General features: G+C 34.4%; 1 protein-coding gene across 6 annotated transcripts in view; it reads left to right on the top strand.

The window, feature by feature from the left end:
• Positions 1 to 17008, top strand: part of ST7L (suppression of tumorigenicity 7 like) — a 95376-nt gene that overhangs the window by 45732 nt on the left and 32636 nt on the right. For all 6 annotated transcript variants that reach the window (XR_550783.1, XR_550782.1, XR_550781.1 and 3 more), the window contains 2 exons: positions 9691 to 9841; positions 13343 to 13435. Coding sequence is in view for 3 of the 6 variants with exons in the window: in XM_008576834.1 (XP_008575056.1) it covers positions 9691 to 9841; positions 13343 to 13435 (244 nt within the window). In the remaining 3 variants the exon portion in view is untranslated. The remainder of the gene's footprint in view (positions 1 to 9690; positions 9842 to 13342; positions 13436 to 17008) is intronic.

Raw genomic sequence — 17008 nt, 5'->3', positions numbered from 1 at the left:
CTTTATATAGCTTTAGGTAGAAAACAAAAACAAAAACAAGTGAAACCAAGACACTATTTCAAATTCTGCACCCTTCCAGCCTTCCAAATACAAGAGCTCTGAAAGTTGTGTATACCAATTAGAAGAACAAGACAAAATATGAATGAAGCCATGACATTTCATAAAACAAAATTTTATGTAACTGAAGTCACCAAGAGACATTCACCTTCATTATCGTCAAAGCACAGGAAAGGGTCTTCCCCAAGCCGCTCTACTTGGGAGGCCCAGTCACCACAACCAAACAAACAGCATTCACCCTCACCACAGCCTCGAGCTCCTCAGACCTCCTCAAGTCCTCCACCTGTTCAAAGAGGAGCTTCTTCATCACCCCAAAGAAGGCAGTCCCCATCTCCAAGTACTAGGTCCATTAGGAGAGTCTCTAGGACTCCGGAACCTAAAAAGACAAAAAAGGCTGCCTCACGAAGCCCACAGTCTGTAAGGGTCTCATCCTCCTGGTCTATCTCTGGATCTCCTGAGCCAGCAGCTAAAACGCCCCCAGCACCTCTATCCCCTGTCCAGTCCCAGTCTCCCTCTACAAACTGGTCACCAGCGGTACCAGTCAGAAAGGCTAAAAGCCCAACACCAAGCCCATCACTGGCAAGGAATTCAGATCAAGAAGGAGGAGGAAAGAAGAAGAAGAAAAAGAAGGACAAGAAACACAAAAAGGATAAAAAACACAAGAAGCACAAAAAACACAAGAAGGAAAAGGCTGCGGCTGCAGCTGCTGCAGCTACCATGACCCCTGCAGCCATTGCTGCTGTTGGGCAATTTTTGATGACGTTAAGCCTATGCCTTAATCTGTGGCCCAGCAATTCTATTCCAAGGTGTGTACCAAAGAGAAATAAGCATACATCCACAAAAATACTCAGACATGAATGTTCATAGCAGTTTTATTCATAATAGCCACACACTGGAAACAGTTTGAATGTCCATTAACAGGTAAATGGATGAACAAATTGTAATATATTTATTCAGTGATGTACTATTCAGCAATAAAAAGAAAGACCTACTGATACAATCAAAAGATGGATAAAACTTAAAAATACAATGTATAACTGAATACATACTGAATGTATGTGTTTGTGTGAAGTTTAAGAAAAGGCAAAAAGTGATCTATGGTGGTAGAAATTAGAACAGTGGTGGCCTTAGGTGGTCAGGGTGGGGAGTTAACTGGAAAGGAGAGCTTTCTGGGGTGATGGAAAATACTCTATGTCTTGATTTGGGTGTTACTTGTCTACTTTTGCCAAAACTCAAACTGCATATTTAAAATCTGTGCATTTTAAGTTACATGTCAATAAAGAGAAAAGAATTTGACTCAGCACAGGAAGCACTGTATTATGCTTTTTGATTAAATGAGATAATATGAGGGTACTTAAGGTTCATGAAAAGATTTGTTTATTATATATTTTTTTCTTGGCAAATGGAGTAGTTTTATTAATATGTTTTCTTTATTCTTCCCTCAGCCGTCTCCAACCTCTTGCCTTAGAAAATTGTAACTTGGGTTATATATTACAAGCAAGGTTTTGCAGTTTTGACACAGACTAGGAATTTTCCATCCAAGCAGGCAAAGGAAAAGAGCCATTCCAGTATTTGTTTATTTGATCCTTCTTTTCAATATGCTGAGGACAAAGGAAACTATAATCTCTACAGTTATACTATATGAATTGGATTTCCTTCAGTACTTTAAGTACAGAAAAATCTAAATATAAGATTAGATTAACAAGTTTAAATTGTGTTATGAATTATTCTTATTCTTTACTTATTTCCTTTCTGTTTTAGAATCTTTATAAAAATTAGTTTCATTTCTCAATGTAATTATTTTAAAAACAAATGAAAACTCATTCTTGAGTTTTTAAAAATATATATATATATAATTAAAATGTTTAGAGCAAGAATATCTTCAGGTATATAAAAACTCTTAAAATTCAAGAAAAACAAAACTCAGCATAATCATGAAGTGCATTTTGCATGATCAAGGATACATGCTTCTATGATAACATTTGAGTCTATTCTGCAGTCTCAAGAAATATGCTCCTGAGAGGCATTGAACAAAATAAAAAGGATTTACTTAGGGTCTGTATCTGAACTTGCCAAGCAATAAAACTTCATATTCTACATATAGGAAGAGAAACAATTTTGTTTATTATATTTCTTTTACCATTCTATCTTCCTGTTTGAGCTGTTCCAGTATGCACTCTTTATAATATAGCAGTGACCATCATGATAATCAATACTGTTGTCTGACACTCAGACACTGTTGAGCAGTTTACATATATGAGAGTACTTCAAAAATTTCATGGAAAATAGAATTAAAAGATAATGCAAATCTTTTCATGAACTTTTTGAAGTATCCTCATATTATTTTAGTGTTTATAGCCTTAGAATGTGTAAAGTTTGGGGATTCCTTTGTTGAGAAGAGGTGTAAAGGTAAAGATATTGAGATAGTTAGGAATCAGCTAATTTGAATTAGTTAATACCCTGAGGACAATTTATTTATGTCTTACAGAAGAAGCCTTTAAGGCAAAAGTAAAGTAGAACATTAAAATACAAACAATAACAAAAACTTGTTTAGTAAATGTCTATGACTTGAGTACGTATTCTGGAATATATTATCTGTAGCTTTTAAAAGTTATTTCTTATAATAAAGCTGTTCTTAATGTTGTGCTGCCAAGAAAGCAGACCATACCTGGAAACTTTTATGTATGCAAAAGGAGTTTTAAAAATAAATTGATCCAGAGAAGGTAAAATTTGTTCTGTTTGATCAGAAATTGATGCCTGTGGGATGAGTCCTATCCACCACAGAAGATAGTAGCTCTTTAGCAGCAAGTCTGCTTTTCATTGACCTTGACCAAACTGCCTATATTATAGCAGCATATACAAAAGATAAGAGGGAAACAGGCACTCAATTGAGATTCTCAGTGGCATAGCTGGAGTAAAGGGAGAAAAAGGAAAGTGGTGTGGAAGTCTATGACCCAAAAAGCACACTGAGACCCTTTGTCTTTCCATTATGCTGTACTGTGGCCAGAAGAGTTGATATATGAAATGCTTCTCACCTGAGGTGCAGCTCTGTAGGATGATGTGGAAAGGAGCTTTCCTGTAGTAAATGCCCTCTCTAGCCTCCCTCCCTTCTCCCTTCAGTATAAGGTCACTTCCTTTTGTTCCTGAGGCTGTTAGGTGGTAGTATGTTTTCTTTTAGTTTATTCATATAGCAGTTCTATTTGTTTTCTATCTGGGAACTGTCTTTAGTCTCCCACTAATAAATTTCCATGTGGACTCTGGATTCGGCCTGCCTGTCCAACCTCATAGAATGTGCACTGAGAAAACTAATTGCAGAGATAAATTGGTTCTTTGTGTGCATGACTGATCAAGGGCAAAGTACCTTAATTTCAGATGCCTTCAGAGAGATTTTTCTTTAACCTTTGCTTTTAAGAGGAAGATTATAAAGCATTATCATTACTTCAGGTCAGAATTATATTGCTTTTAGTCAAAAGCTGTTGTAAGATTTACAAAGTAATAGGAAAAAAGTAATCTAAAGATAAATTATAAAGATCAAAGCAGTTCAAAATTAAAGTGAATTTGAGTATAAGCATAGGTATGGTTTTAGAGTCATAAAAGAAACCATCAGACCATACATCATTATGTCTTTTTAACTATATCTTCCAAAGTAGCTTTAATTTTTATATTTTTAGTGAAAAGCAAGAAACTAGTTAATTCAAGTATGTTGTCCGTAGTTGAATACTAGTTAAAATTGTACCAAGCAATTTCTGATTTATTACAGATAAAACAATAGGGTGATTTGGAGGTAATATGGAAGGTCCTACAGCACATACGAGGTATTAGCTTTGGTTTATGTCTTCATATTTTATTTGCTTATAATTTCCAAATCTGTGTCTTTCAACTCTGGTTTCCTTCCTTGTTTACAGACTTGTGTTTCCATCTAGTTGTGGAAAATTTTAAGTCTTTTCTCCAAAATGCCTCTCCTTCCTTGTCTCTATATTTTGATTTATGGCTCCATTATCCTCTTCTCTTCATTATCCTTTACCTCTGCCCTTTCCAAATTACCAGCTGATATTATGATCTTTGAATTGTCTTTCAGATCCAGCCATCTTTTTCATCTCCACTGTCACTTACCATTGTGCACCTCTTTCCTACACTTTAAAGAACAATATTATTATTTATAATAAAAATAATGGGTGCTTTTTAGTAAAAGGCGAAAGATTTATACGATCTGAAGAGAAACCAGAGTATAATGGGTGCTTTTTAAAAAACATTTAGACCCTTCAGAAGTTTACAAAGTAAAAAATTCACTGTTCTCTACCTCCCAATTCTACTTCTCTGCAGTAACCACTATTTCTGTTTGGTGTATATATTGGCAGACATTTTCTATGCATTTCTAAACATATAGATATAGATATAGAAATAATCTCAAATACTTTACCATCCCTTACATGGACTATTTTTCTATTTTTTAAATAGCAAATCTTACCCTATTTAAAGACCTCTGCTTATTCACTATTGCCTGTAGGATAAGGACCAACCCCTAAGTATTACACATTTAGAAGCCCTTCACAGTCTGGGACCACTTCTGCCTCCGTCCGTCCTTACTCCTTGCCACTTCTTTCTTGCTCCTTATCTCCAGCACCACTGTTGCCTGGATTGGTCATGTCTCATCATATTTTATTACCATTGTACATAAGCTCAATCTCTTCTCCACCTGGCGAGTTCCAACTCATTTTCCAAGACCCTGCTCATCTGTTGTCTCCTTTATAAAGGAGTCTTTCCCAATTTTTCCAAGCAGAGATAATATCCCTCTCTTCTGTTTTCTACAGTACCTCAATCGTATCTTTTTTTTTTTTGGTCTGATTATATGTCTCTACTAAGTTCCCCATGAACAAGAGCAGGGCTGTTGTCTTAGTCATAATTTTATGTCCAATACTTTATTTAGCACAAAACAGGTACTCAGTAAACATTGGTAAATAGACCTGTACTAGTTTAGAACTATGTTGCTTTAAAAGTCTGTCTAGGTTAAAGAAAGTGAAGTTTTAGACCCATCATTTCTTGAAATTTTTAAGCCATTTTACTTGACTATTTTTTCAACTTCTGCTTAATGATATCGTTTTTTAACTTTTAAGAATGGTAGTGCAATTCCAGCATGACCTTATTTCTTAAATTATGAAATAACTCAGCTTTTAATGGAATACTACACAATTAAAAATGTTAGATCTATATAAAGACAGGAAGAGATGTACAAGATATATTATGAGGTAGAAAGCGAGTTGCGTAATTGTTTGATCCTATTTTTGAGAAAAATAGTCAGTATATTATGCATAAAAAAGAAGTCCAGACAAATATAAATCAGATTATCTTTATTTTCTTTATTCTTTTATTCTCCAAACATGTAATATATTGTTTTCAACTGTATAGCTCTGTTATATTTGCATTTCCATATATTGAGCATGTACTTTTCTAAGAAGAAAATAAAAGATCAAAACAAATCACCCTCCAGTTTTTAACCTTTTATATTCTTCTTAGAAAAGCTAAATCTGAGTAGCAGGGTTTTTTGCTTTTGTTTTTGTTTGGTTTTAGTTTGCCCAGAGAGTTAGAAAATATCTTTAAGTAAAAACTGAAATATAGGTATGAGTTTGAAGACATTTTAGCTATATATATATCAGATCAACTGAGTTATTAAGTATTTTAGTGCCTGCTTTGGGAAGTGTAATGTGCTAGTACTGTAGTAGAAAATGAAGGATATAGTTTCTGTTGTGCAGTAACTTAAGTCTGTGCTGGGTATTAGAAATTCCTGAGTAGCAGTTTGTGAAGGAGATAAAATAAGTAATAATCCTGTAACTTTTATTTTAAGTATATTTTTCTTAAGTTGAAAATTTATCTTATATTTTGGGGGTCAGATTTTATCTTAGTGTCTAATTACAAACTGAAAAATTGCTTTGCTTTAAAGTCATGATGGGAGGGACATTTGCTGGTAGGCAGGACATGATAAAAAATAAGGTAGTATAAGGAAGATTTCTAAAAATGATTAAATAGCAAAGATTTTAAATATAAAATCCTAAAGTATTATTTTCCTAATATGTGTTTATTTGCTACTGAATTGTCACTTAGATTACTAAACAGTGAAAATTGAGGCATATAGTTGCCATTCAAAATAGCATTTTCTTCCCCGTGCCAGCACCTTGGAGCCTGCCCGGGGACCTGGGGTATGGAGCCCGGGGACCAGGCCCCCCTCCCACAACCAGGCACACCATGCCAGCTCTCGGGACCCACTCAGGGACCTGGGGTATGGACCTGGGGATCGGACACGCTCCACAACCAGGCACACTGCCAGCACTAAGGAGCATGCCAGAAACATCTCCATGAGGGTGGCCCACCACAGCCACATGATAACCATGGCTGCTGCAAAGGCAGCTAGACACAACAACAACCATGCAGATGGTCTGCCAGTCACTGGAGTGCATTAACACAAGGAGAGTCACCAGCAGAGATAAAGAAAGGAGGAAGATGTGTCCTTCCACAGAGCCCATTTCAGAGTGATGGAAGAGACATCTGCTCTATGATAGTATTGGGGGGCCTGATCACACCTCTTAGCATTGGACAGATCATTTGGGTAGCAAATCAACAGAGTAACCATTATTCTTTCAGAGAGTGAAAAGAAATCTAGGGTAATTAGAGGGGGGATGGGGGAGAAAAAGGGGGATCAGGAGGGATTGGACAAGGTGCATAAATAATAATTACAATTTATAGTAATATATATACTAGTAATATTGATTTGATCAACATATCTCAATGTTGAACCCCCAAAATTTGTATAATCAATTTTAATTCAATAAAAACTTTTTAAAAATAGCATTTTCTTGACATATCAAATTGATATTTTCTATAAGTTTTACTAAATAATTGTTAACTGAATATTTTTGTTTACATTTGCTAAGTGGTTACCAATATACCAAATACCATGTTGGGGTTTAGTTTAAAGCTTCTGGGTTCTAAAACTCATTGAAAATGATTAGGGTTATTTTGTCTCTTCTATTTGTAAAAGGAAACAATTTTAATAGAAAGGACCTGGTTTAAGAATTAAACAGTTTTCTTCGGAAAACTAGATACTCTTTTTATGATAGAAGTTCTACTGCGATTGCCACATTTTCTTTGCTTCCTACTGAAGAAGCTCTTAGTGCACTTGCAAAGAGCATAAGGAGTCATGTCAGAGGTCAGCTATTTGAGTCCATTTTCCCACAGCCGCCTGGTGCGAGTGATCTTTTACTGTGTTTTAAAAAAATGGGCAAGGATTAGAGAGGATTAGAAAGAATATTACCCTCCTGAATATAGGCCCAAGGCACTAAGGGGAGAAAACCCAACCAGGCAGCAAATGGGCTTTGCTTGACCAGGACACAACCTCTCCTGCATTCCTTTATGAAACTGAATGGGAAATGTTAAGTCCCCAAACTGGATTAGTAAATAATCTCATAGTTTGTGACATCTGCTAAAATAAATCGATGAGCAGACTGCATTCTTACACTTTGAAGACAGAGCCAGTGACATTAAGAGTAAGAGTAATTAAAGATGGGCATTAATCTCAGTAATTGTTTGAAAGGCACATTTCATAAACAAAGAAAAAATTATTTTAGATGTATTAATATGATGAATATATACATATTGATTAATAATCTAAGGCTTAAATTTTGAAACCACTACAACTTTTTGTTTTTTAAGATTCTTCCTGGAGTTTTATTGTTTGTAGCAGTTTTACAAAGTGTTTCACAAATTTAACTCTTTTATTTATGTTATCCCATTAGTTTATATAACAGCCTGGGGAACCAGAATTTGAAATGTGAGAATATATTTGTTGAGACACCTCTGCACTGTTTCTCTTTTTGTATCTTATAACAGAAGTTAATGTGGTTTGGACTTATGACTTATAATTTGGTATTAAATTATTTAGAACCAAAGAAGTTATTTCAGACCAATTTTAGAAAGGAAAGCACATTCTGACCTCAGTCTTCAGAGGAGGTATGAGCATTTAAATATTTCTTTAAAGGTTTTGTTTTAAGTTGATCGCTTTTATGTAATTAGTACATTGGATTAGTGAAATAAATGTGATTATACTGCTTTTGTTATGGATTAAATATTAGGACAAGTATTTTCTTCAAGACTTTAAGATAGAATTTAGTTTCATATGTGAAGAAGAATTGATAGACTATAACTTTTTTAACAGGCACATTCACTGCCATAATGCACCTTGCACTATGCTCCCTCGGTTCAGTGTCTCTGTTCAAGATGGCTCTGTGCTTTGGATATGTCCTCCCATTTTTCTCCCCACCCCACCCCCAGTCTGCTCATTCACATTCTATCCACCTTTAAATATCAGCTCATCCCATCAAGTGGTTTATTTCTTCCCCCTAAATCATAATACCTCCTAAACATAGAGTTAACATGTAACCCAGCAATTCTACTCCAAGTTGTTTACCCAAGAGAAATGAAAATGTACGTTCACACCAAAACTTGTAAGTGAATGTTTACAACAGCATTACTCATGATAGCCAAAAGGTGAAAACAACCAAATGTCTGTCAAATGATGAATGGATAAGCAAAATGTGGTATATCCATACAATGAAATATTATTTGGCCACAAAAAGGAATGAGGTACCAATGTATGCTACAATCTGGATGAATCTTGCAACATCATGCTAAAGAACCCTGTCACAAAAGACCACAGATTCGTATTATATGATTCTGTTAGTATGAAATGTCCAGAATAGACATCTATAAAGACAGAAAATAAGTTAGTGGTTGCTTAGGGGGAATGGGAGAATTGGGGAGTAGAGGGTGATAACTAAAAGGGACAGGACTTCCTTTTGAGGTGATGTAAATGTTCTAAAATTGACTGTTGTGATGGTCCACGAATATAATAAAAATCAATGAATTGAACACTTTAAATTGGTGAATTCTGGGGGATGTGAATTATGTCTCAATAAAGCTTTTATTAAAAAAAACTAAAAAAATTAATACCTTCTATCCATATTTCTTTATACATTGTTTAGTATTAGAGTGCTCTAATAAAGCACTCACTACAGTCTGGTTATAATTATTTACTTAAGCAATCTGCCTTTCCCATTTTTATGAAGCTCCAGAGAACAGGTAGGGTGTTTTTTGATATTCCCCAACAACCGTAGTGCTTTGCACCCAGTAAATATTTGTTTAATTGAACTTTCCACAATTAAGTTTTTTCACCTGTAAAATGGAATTAAGAGAAAAAAGAATTGAATGTTGCCACAAACAGTTCTTCCGAAATTGTGTTTTATAGTTTTTACATTTAATTCCTTTTTGGAAAAATAGATGTTTGCTCTCATTATTTCCCCAGCTTGAGTTTCTAATTTGTATTTAGCAAGGTCACACATAAGCCATTTATCACCTTATTTTTACCTATAGGAGTATTCTGATTTTTGGAATTTGCATATATAACTATTTTGTACACATGTTATCTGTAGGACTTTCATGTCATTTCAACTAGTTTAATTTTTTTTATAAGTCAATTTGACCTTATAATTTGTTGAATCTACATTTTTGTGGGTGTTTGAATTCAACATGATTTAATTTTTCTTTTTTGTGTTCTGTGTGTATGTGTGTGTATTATTCTTCCAGTATTTACTAGAGATGAAAAGTTTAATTTTACCTCCAGAACACATTCTGAAACGGGGTGATAGTGAAGCAATTGCCTATGCTTTCTTTCATCTTCAGCACTGGAAGCGAATAGAAGGTGCTCTTAATCTGTTACAGTGTACATGGGAAGGAAGTAAGTACTCTTTTCCAGATATAACACTAATCTCTCTGACTATTCATTGCATTCACGGGCAGTCTTTTTTAATGAGATTGTCTGAATTTGCTGTAAGAATTTCTTGTTCAGATTGGTTTCAAGTGAATTCAGTGGCATTATATTTGGTTTATTGGTATAAGAAATGCTTACTGTATTTATATCGATACCACATTTAGGAAAAGCAAAATGAGAAACTTTTATGGTATTCTGCCATATGTTCATTTAAGTTACATATTTGTAAGGAAAGAAAATGAAAACTTATACCCTTTGGCTTATAGGCTTTTTAATGTTGTAGAACTATTCTAATATTTTAAAAACTGGTCTGGTTTTATTTTGTTTTCAGATGTATATAACAAGAAATTATTTTCCTCACATCTAATACCAACTCTATTCTTTCTTTTATTGTGGTAAAGGATACATAACGTAAAATTTACCATTTTAAACATTTTAAAGTATACAGTTCAGTGGCATTGTATACATTCACAATGTTTTGCAACCATCATCACCATCCATCTCCAGAACTTTTTCATCATCCCAAACTGAAAATCTGTACCCATTAAATAATAACTCACCATTCTTACCTTCCTCTAGCCCTTGGCAGCCACCATTCTGCTTTTTGTCTCTATGAGTTTGACTACTGTAGATAGCTCATACAATATTTGTCCTTTTGTGTCTGGCTTATTTCATTTAGCATAATATCTTTAAGGTTCATCCATGCTGTAGCATGTGTCAGAATTTCCTTCCTTTTCAAGGCTGAATAACATTCCATTTTAAGTATATCCCACCTTTTGTAATCCATTCGTCTAGTGATGGACACTTGGGTTGTTTCCACCTTTTGGCTATTACGAATAATGCTTCTGTGAACATTGGTGTACAAATATTTGTTTGAGTTTCTGCTTTCAGTTCTTTTGGATATATAACCAGAAGTGGAATTCTGGATGATAAACTTTTATGTTTAATTTTTTGAGGAACCACAATATTGTTTTCCGTAGCAGTTGCACCGTTTTACATTCCCATCCGCAATGCAATTAGAATTTCTCCATATCCTCGCTAACACTTGTTATTATTATTTTTTCCTGATAATAGCTGTCCTAATTAATAGGTATGAAATGGAATCTCATTGTGGTTTTGATTTGCATTTCTGTAATGATTAGTGATGTTGAGCATCTTTTCATGTGTTTATTGGCCATTTGTATATCCTTTTTGGAGAATAAATAAAATGGTCCTGTTTGTAACTAATTACCAGATTTCTTATTAGTAACTTCTTATAACCAGCAGGAAAGTGAAGAGGCCTAATCAAAATATTCTGTCAGTTGGATTTGTATAACAATTCTCTTGCAAAGAACACCACAACTATCAATAAACATTCAAAAAGAAATTCAATGCTCCTTCACTAAAATTTGTTAATCCCCTCAGTTCCCAGACTTTGCACTGAGGCACTTTGGGATGTTGCAGCAATTCACAAGAGTGCTGTGGAATATTTTAAGTTTTCTTTTTTTCTATTTTTTATTTCACGAATGGGATTTACTGAAAATAATAAAATTATATGAAATTAACATTGCCCTAAGAAAACTAGTTACCTGTATGTTGTCTGTTTCTGTAGCAACACATAATTCTCCAGTATAATTAATTTCTATGTGCTGAGATGATTCAATGCTTCTAAACATCACAAAGGAAGAACTTTATGAAATTTCTTTAAAATATAAAACACACACACAATTTAAATCCAAAACTACTGTTCTTCTATTTGCTCTAATATTTTAAATTTTCAATGGAAACACAACAGTGCTCAACATCTGTCTGATACCACTCCATTAGCTCCATATAGTTCACAGTTTCAACATTAGGTTGCTCTCTATTCCTTTTGATGTTATCATATCTTCACAAAACTGGGTTTTTGTTAGTTGCTGTGATTAAAAGAAGTACCATACAAAAATCATGGTGGAACAGAAAATGAGGACGGTGGTGTCCAATCTGATTTCAGGGTTTGAGAAGTTGTGTGTCCAACAGGCTCATGTATACATCCCATTAGTAAGAAATGATGGTTATTTTTAAAGGAAATAAGAAAATTATTTTTTCTTTCAATTTATGTGTTTTTTTTTCAAATTGCTACTAAGTTGTTAGAACATAAACTTGTAAAGTTGTTTGGATCCACTACTTAAGTGAAATTGTTAGATATTTCTTTCAGCCTAGGGCACCATAAAAATTACTGAGACATGAAGCGTAACATGTGTCTTTGAACCAAGAAAATTTGGGAGCCTCTGCATTAACCATTTGCTTTGGATCAGACACTGTGCTTGACACTGACAATATAAGATTAATAAAACTGGGATTATGTACTTGAGGAGCTGAATGTCTTTGAGTAATTAGATTTTCACTTTTTCTTCAGTAGTCTATAATATACTCAAAACCAGGCACTCTATCTCATTCCTCTTATATGCATCTTTACTGACTGGCATTCTGCTGGGCACATAGGAGGTTTTCAATTTGTGTATGATTCATAGTGTATATCATGAATCTTAGTGAATGATTTCCTAAAGTTATTACTGATTTGCTGTATTCTATTAGTTTGGCCAAATAACTACTTTTTTATTGTGGCAAAATAAAATCTCTGTTATGACAAAAGTTTATCAAGTGGTTAGAGCCACTTTTCCTTTAAGGATAAACAAAAATCTTATTACAGTTTTGATGAGTACTTAGCTAGTGAAGTAGATCAATAAGAATTTTTAAAAAATAAATATGCAAGACATAATGATAATCTAGATCAGGGGTGGGCAAACGTTTTCTGTAAAGGGCCAGATACGAAATATTTTAGGCTTTGCAGGCAATACGGTCTTTGTCACAACTACTCAATTCTTGTAGCATGAAAGCAGCCTTAGACAATATGTAAATGAATGGCATAGCTGTGTTCCAATAAAATTTTCTCTACAAAAACAAATAGTGTGCCAGATCTGGCCAAAGGGCCATACTTTGGTGATCCCTGATCTAAATTAAACTCTGCTCATAGAAAACTTTGGTGAACCTCACATGTGAACTCTAGGATCCATGGAGAACTCTTAGGTTGCCAACAGGCTGTGTAACTCTCTTGGGTTACATCCAATTCTTGGGATGTAGTTATGGCCACAACAATTATGCAACATTGCAGTTTTATTCCTGCAAGAAACAGAATTCATACTTGTGGAGTTAAGTCAGTTGTGTTTGTCATGGGGAGACTGAGGCAAAGAAGGACCCAGTCAGTCTTTATCATCCACCACTTCCTTTAGTTTTCTTCCAGCCAGACTAGACCATTCTTTAAATAAATCTTATTCTTCCCCTTATTCATTTTTTTGTTTATTTTGTTTCTTCCACATTAAATGTCTCTCAAAAAAAGAAAATACTGTGTGAAAATTTTGTAAAAATGTCTCCAAAATAGCTTTGATTTGTAGTATAGAAAGGTAAATGAGACAGAATTGAATGTCAACATATGTATTTTTTTCTCAGCTTTTAGAATGATTCCATATCCATTAGAGAAAGGACATCTATTTTACCCTTATCCCAGCTGCACAGAGACTGCTGATAGAGAGCTATTACCTAGTAAGTAAATATTTCAGTTTTTCTAAACATAAAAGTAATTGTTAGATTGCTTTTCATAGTATTCTCCATTTAAAAAGTATCTTTGGTTGAAATTCAGGAAATACTTTATATACTTTTTTAGCCATTTCTAGTATTTATTTGCATACTTGTAATTCAATTTATTTTCAAATATTTATTGGAGCAATACCCTATGCTAGATGCAATGAAGGACACCAAGATTAAAGGTAATAAAAGAACCGTCATCTTAAAAACATTTAGAAAAGAATACCAATCCTTGGCACTCTTTGAGATAGTAGAAGAGGAACTACTCCCCAACTCATTTAGTGAGACCAATATTATTACCCTGATTCCAAAACCAAAGAAATTACAAGAGAAGAAAACTATAGAACAGTGGTCCTCATGAGTATAGACACAGACATTTTCAGCAAAATATTAGCAAACTGAATCCAGCAACATATAAAAAGGATTATATACCATACATACCATGACCAAGTGGGATTTACTTCACAAATGCAAGGTTGATTTAACATCCAAAAATGTAATGCACCATGTTAATGGAATAAAGGACAATAAATGCAGAAAAAGCATTGACAAAATCCAACATGTATACATGACAAAAACTCTCAACAAACTACAAATAGAAGAGAACATCCTCAGCCTGATACAGAACATCTACTAAAAACCCACAGTTAACATCGTACTTAATGGTGAAAGACTGAATGCTTTGCCCCTAAGATCAGGAATAAGGCAAGGATGTTTGTTCTCACCACTTCTATTTAACATTGTACTAGATTGTACCAGCCAGCTGCCAAAACCAAACAAACAGACATTGTATTAGAGGTTTTAGCCAGGGTAGTCAGGCAAGAAAAATGAAAGAAAGGCATTTATATTGGAAAGGAAGAAGTCAAACTGTCTTTATTCATAAACGACATACTCCTCTATGTAGAAAATCCTAAGAAATCCATAAAAATACTATTAGAACTAATAAACAAGTTCAGCAAGGTTGTAGGATATAAGATCAATGTATGAAGTATCTCTATATACCTTGCAATGAATAATACACAACTGAAATTTACAAAACAATTCTAATCACAGTAGCACGAAAAAGAAGAAACTACTTAGGGATTATTTTAACAAAACAAGTGCAAGACTTGTACACTAAACACTATAAAATACTGCCGAGAGAAATTACAAAATATCTAAGTAAATGGAGAGACATTCCATGTTGGTGAATTGGAAGACCCAGTATTATTTGGTTGGCAATTCTCCCCAAATTGATCTGTAGATTCAATACAATCTCAATCAAAATCCCATGAGTGATTTTACAAAAAATGACAAGCTGCTCCTAAAATTTATGTGGAAAGGTAAAGGACCCAGAACAGTCAAAACAATCTTTGCAAAGAAGAACAAAGTTGGAGGGGATACACTTCCTGATTTGAAAAAGAGCAAAGAGTTTGGAGGAGAACCACAAATACGTAGGATTATGATTACTGAGAGTGTTTCAGTCAGTCCCTGCCTTCAGGAAGCAAAACTTCTCAAAAGAATAGTCTACACTTTGTGTCTCAGCTGCCTTATTTTCCACTCACTCTTTTTCTTTGTGAACTGGTGTATTTCTCTTTTTTTCTTTTTGTGACTTAACTGATAAGTAAGCATGCTGAAGGGGTAGAAACAGTAGCACCATGTTTCCTTATATGATGTAAACCTGTGCCACAGTTTTCACAATACGACCCATTAGAACTGAAGTCTAGGAAAGAAAGTTGCAGTTTTACAACCATAAAACTTTAATAAACTGAAAAGTTCAAACAGATAGATGAAAATTGAGGAGGAAGAGATTATGTCAAGTTGAATATGCTGGTATTTTTCTCCCAGGGTTTTTTGTTTTCCTCCATCCACTGAGATAAATAATCTCTTCTTTGAACTTAGAGGGCTCTACGTCCTTCTTGATCTCTCCTTTTAGGTTGTAAACCCTTTGAAGGCCAGGATTCTCTTTATTGTCCCTGTATCTCTATAATGTTTGCCATAAAAATTGATATTCAATAAATATTATTTGAATTAGTCAAATTCATTAATTTATTCTTATAAACGTACCTGGCACATTTTAGATACTCAACAAAATGTTAAATATTAGTACCTTTTCCTCCTTACCCTATTCTGAACTCCTAGGCTGCTCACAGGTTAATAGAAAGACTGATAGACAATTTGTTAAGTGCTATACATATGGAATGGATTATAAGGAAGCTCGAGGGGGTAGGGTCAATCTCTCCAGGAGGTTAAGGATGATTCTCAGTTTTCTTACTTGAGTGACTAGGACAATAGTAAATCTATCATACAGCAGGAAGAGCAGGTTTGGGAATAGGGGTGGGGGAAGTAAATAAGTTCAGGCTTTGACTGTGTTGCTTGTGTAACATCTTATCCATATATACACCACATACATGTATGTATGTGTGTGTGTATATATATATAAATCTTTTTTATGTATACGTGTGTGTGTGTGTGTGTGTGTATTTGTGTGTGTATATATATATATATACACATACACACAAAATCTTTTTGGGGGGCTTGAATACCCATTTATGATCTCTCTGTTTCCATAGGTCTAAAATCTGGGCATAGCTGAACTGGTTTCTCTGATTGAGGTCTCAAGGTTATTGACCTGTGTTATTATATAATCTATTTCATATGTATACAGAAAAGTCTTTATATTTTGCATCTTTAAATAATATAATAAATAGCAAATGTTGTAGGCATACTTTGGGTATAAGTAATAGAGAGCTACTTCAGAATAGCTTAAACATAAATGGGAATTTGTTGGAAGAACACTGTGGCAACAATTACAATTGGACCTCTTAAGGAAATAGAATCAGAAACTAGAATTAGGATTTCGAGGAGTCAGTTATCTGTATATCTGCCTCTGGCTGCCTTTTTAAGTCTCTCCTGTTCTCACTTTCTTTTTCTCCTTCCCCAGCCCTCTCATTTCTTTGTATGATCTCATTTCTGCTTCTTTCTGTGTATCTGTTTCATTCTTACACCCTTTTCTTTGCAGTTTGGCTTTCCCTTCATAGACACTCATGTGGCCTAAGTTGATGCTCCTCCTGTTCTGTGTTTACCTGTCATCAGTTCAGGCAAACCATACAGAATGAATAATATTTCAATCCCAATTCTGAAACTTCCGGGAGAGAGAATCAGATTTATCCAGGTGTTCATTCCTGATCCAGTTAGCTGTGGCCTAGGGACAGGATCAAGTTATGTAAACAAAATTGCCTGGAGTCCTGATATCTCTCTCTCTCTCCATCTCACAAATCAGACTTGGGGTAGCAAAGGAAGTCGTAGGCATGAATGAGATCACTAAGGGAAACTGTGTAGAATAAGAAGTGAACTAAGGATGGAACCATGGGGCCACAAAAATGTCTAAGGAACAAATGGCAGGAAAAATGTTGAATATTCAGTGAAGAAGTGGTCAGAGAGAATAAGAACCAGAACTAAATATCCTAGAAGCTAAATGGAAGAATAAATTTCCAAGTGACAAGGAGTATCTGTGATATTAGGTAAGGTAATTACTGAGAAGAATCCTTT

This window comes from Galeopterus variegatus, unplaced genomic scaffold (genome assembly GCF_000696425.1).
Source record: "Galeopterus variegatus unplaced genomic scaffold, G_variegatus-3.0.2 Scaffold1415, whole genome shotgun sequence".
In the NCBI taxonomy this organism is placed as follows: domain Eukaryota; kingdom Metazoa; phylum Chordata; class Mammalia; order Dermoptera; family Cynocephalidae; genus Galeopterus; species Galeopterus variegatus.
Note: the sequence above shows the minus strand (reverse complement) of the source record. Positions and strands in the feature narration are given on the sequence as shown.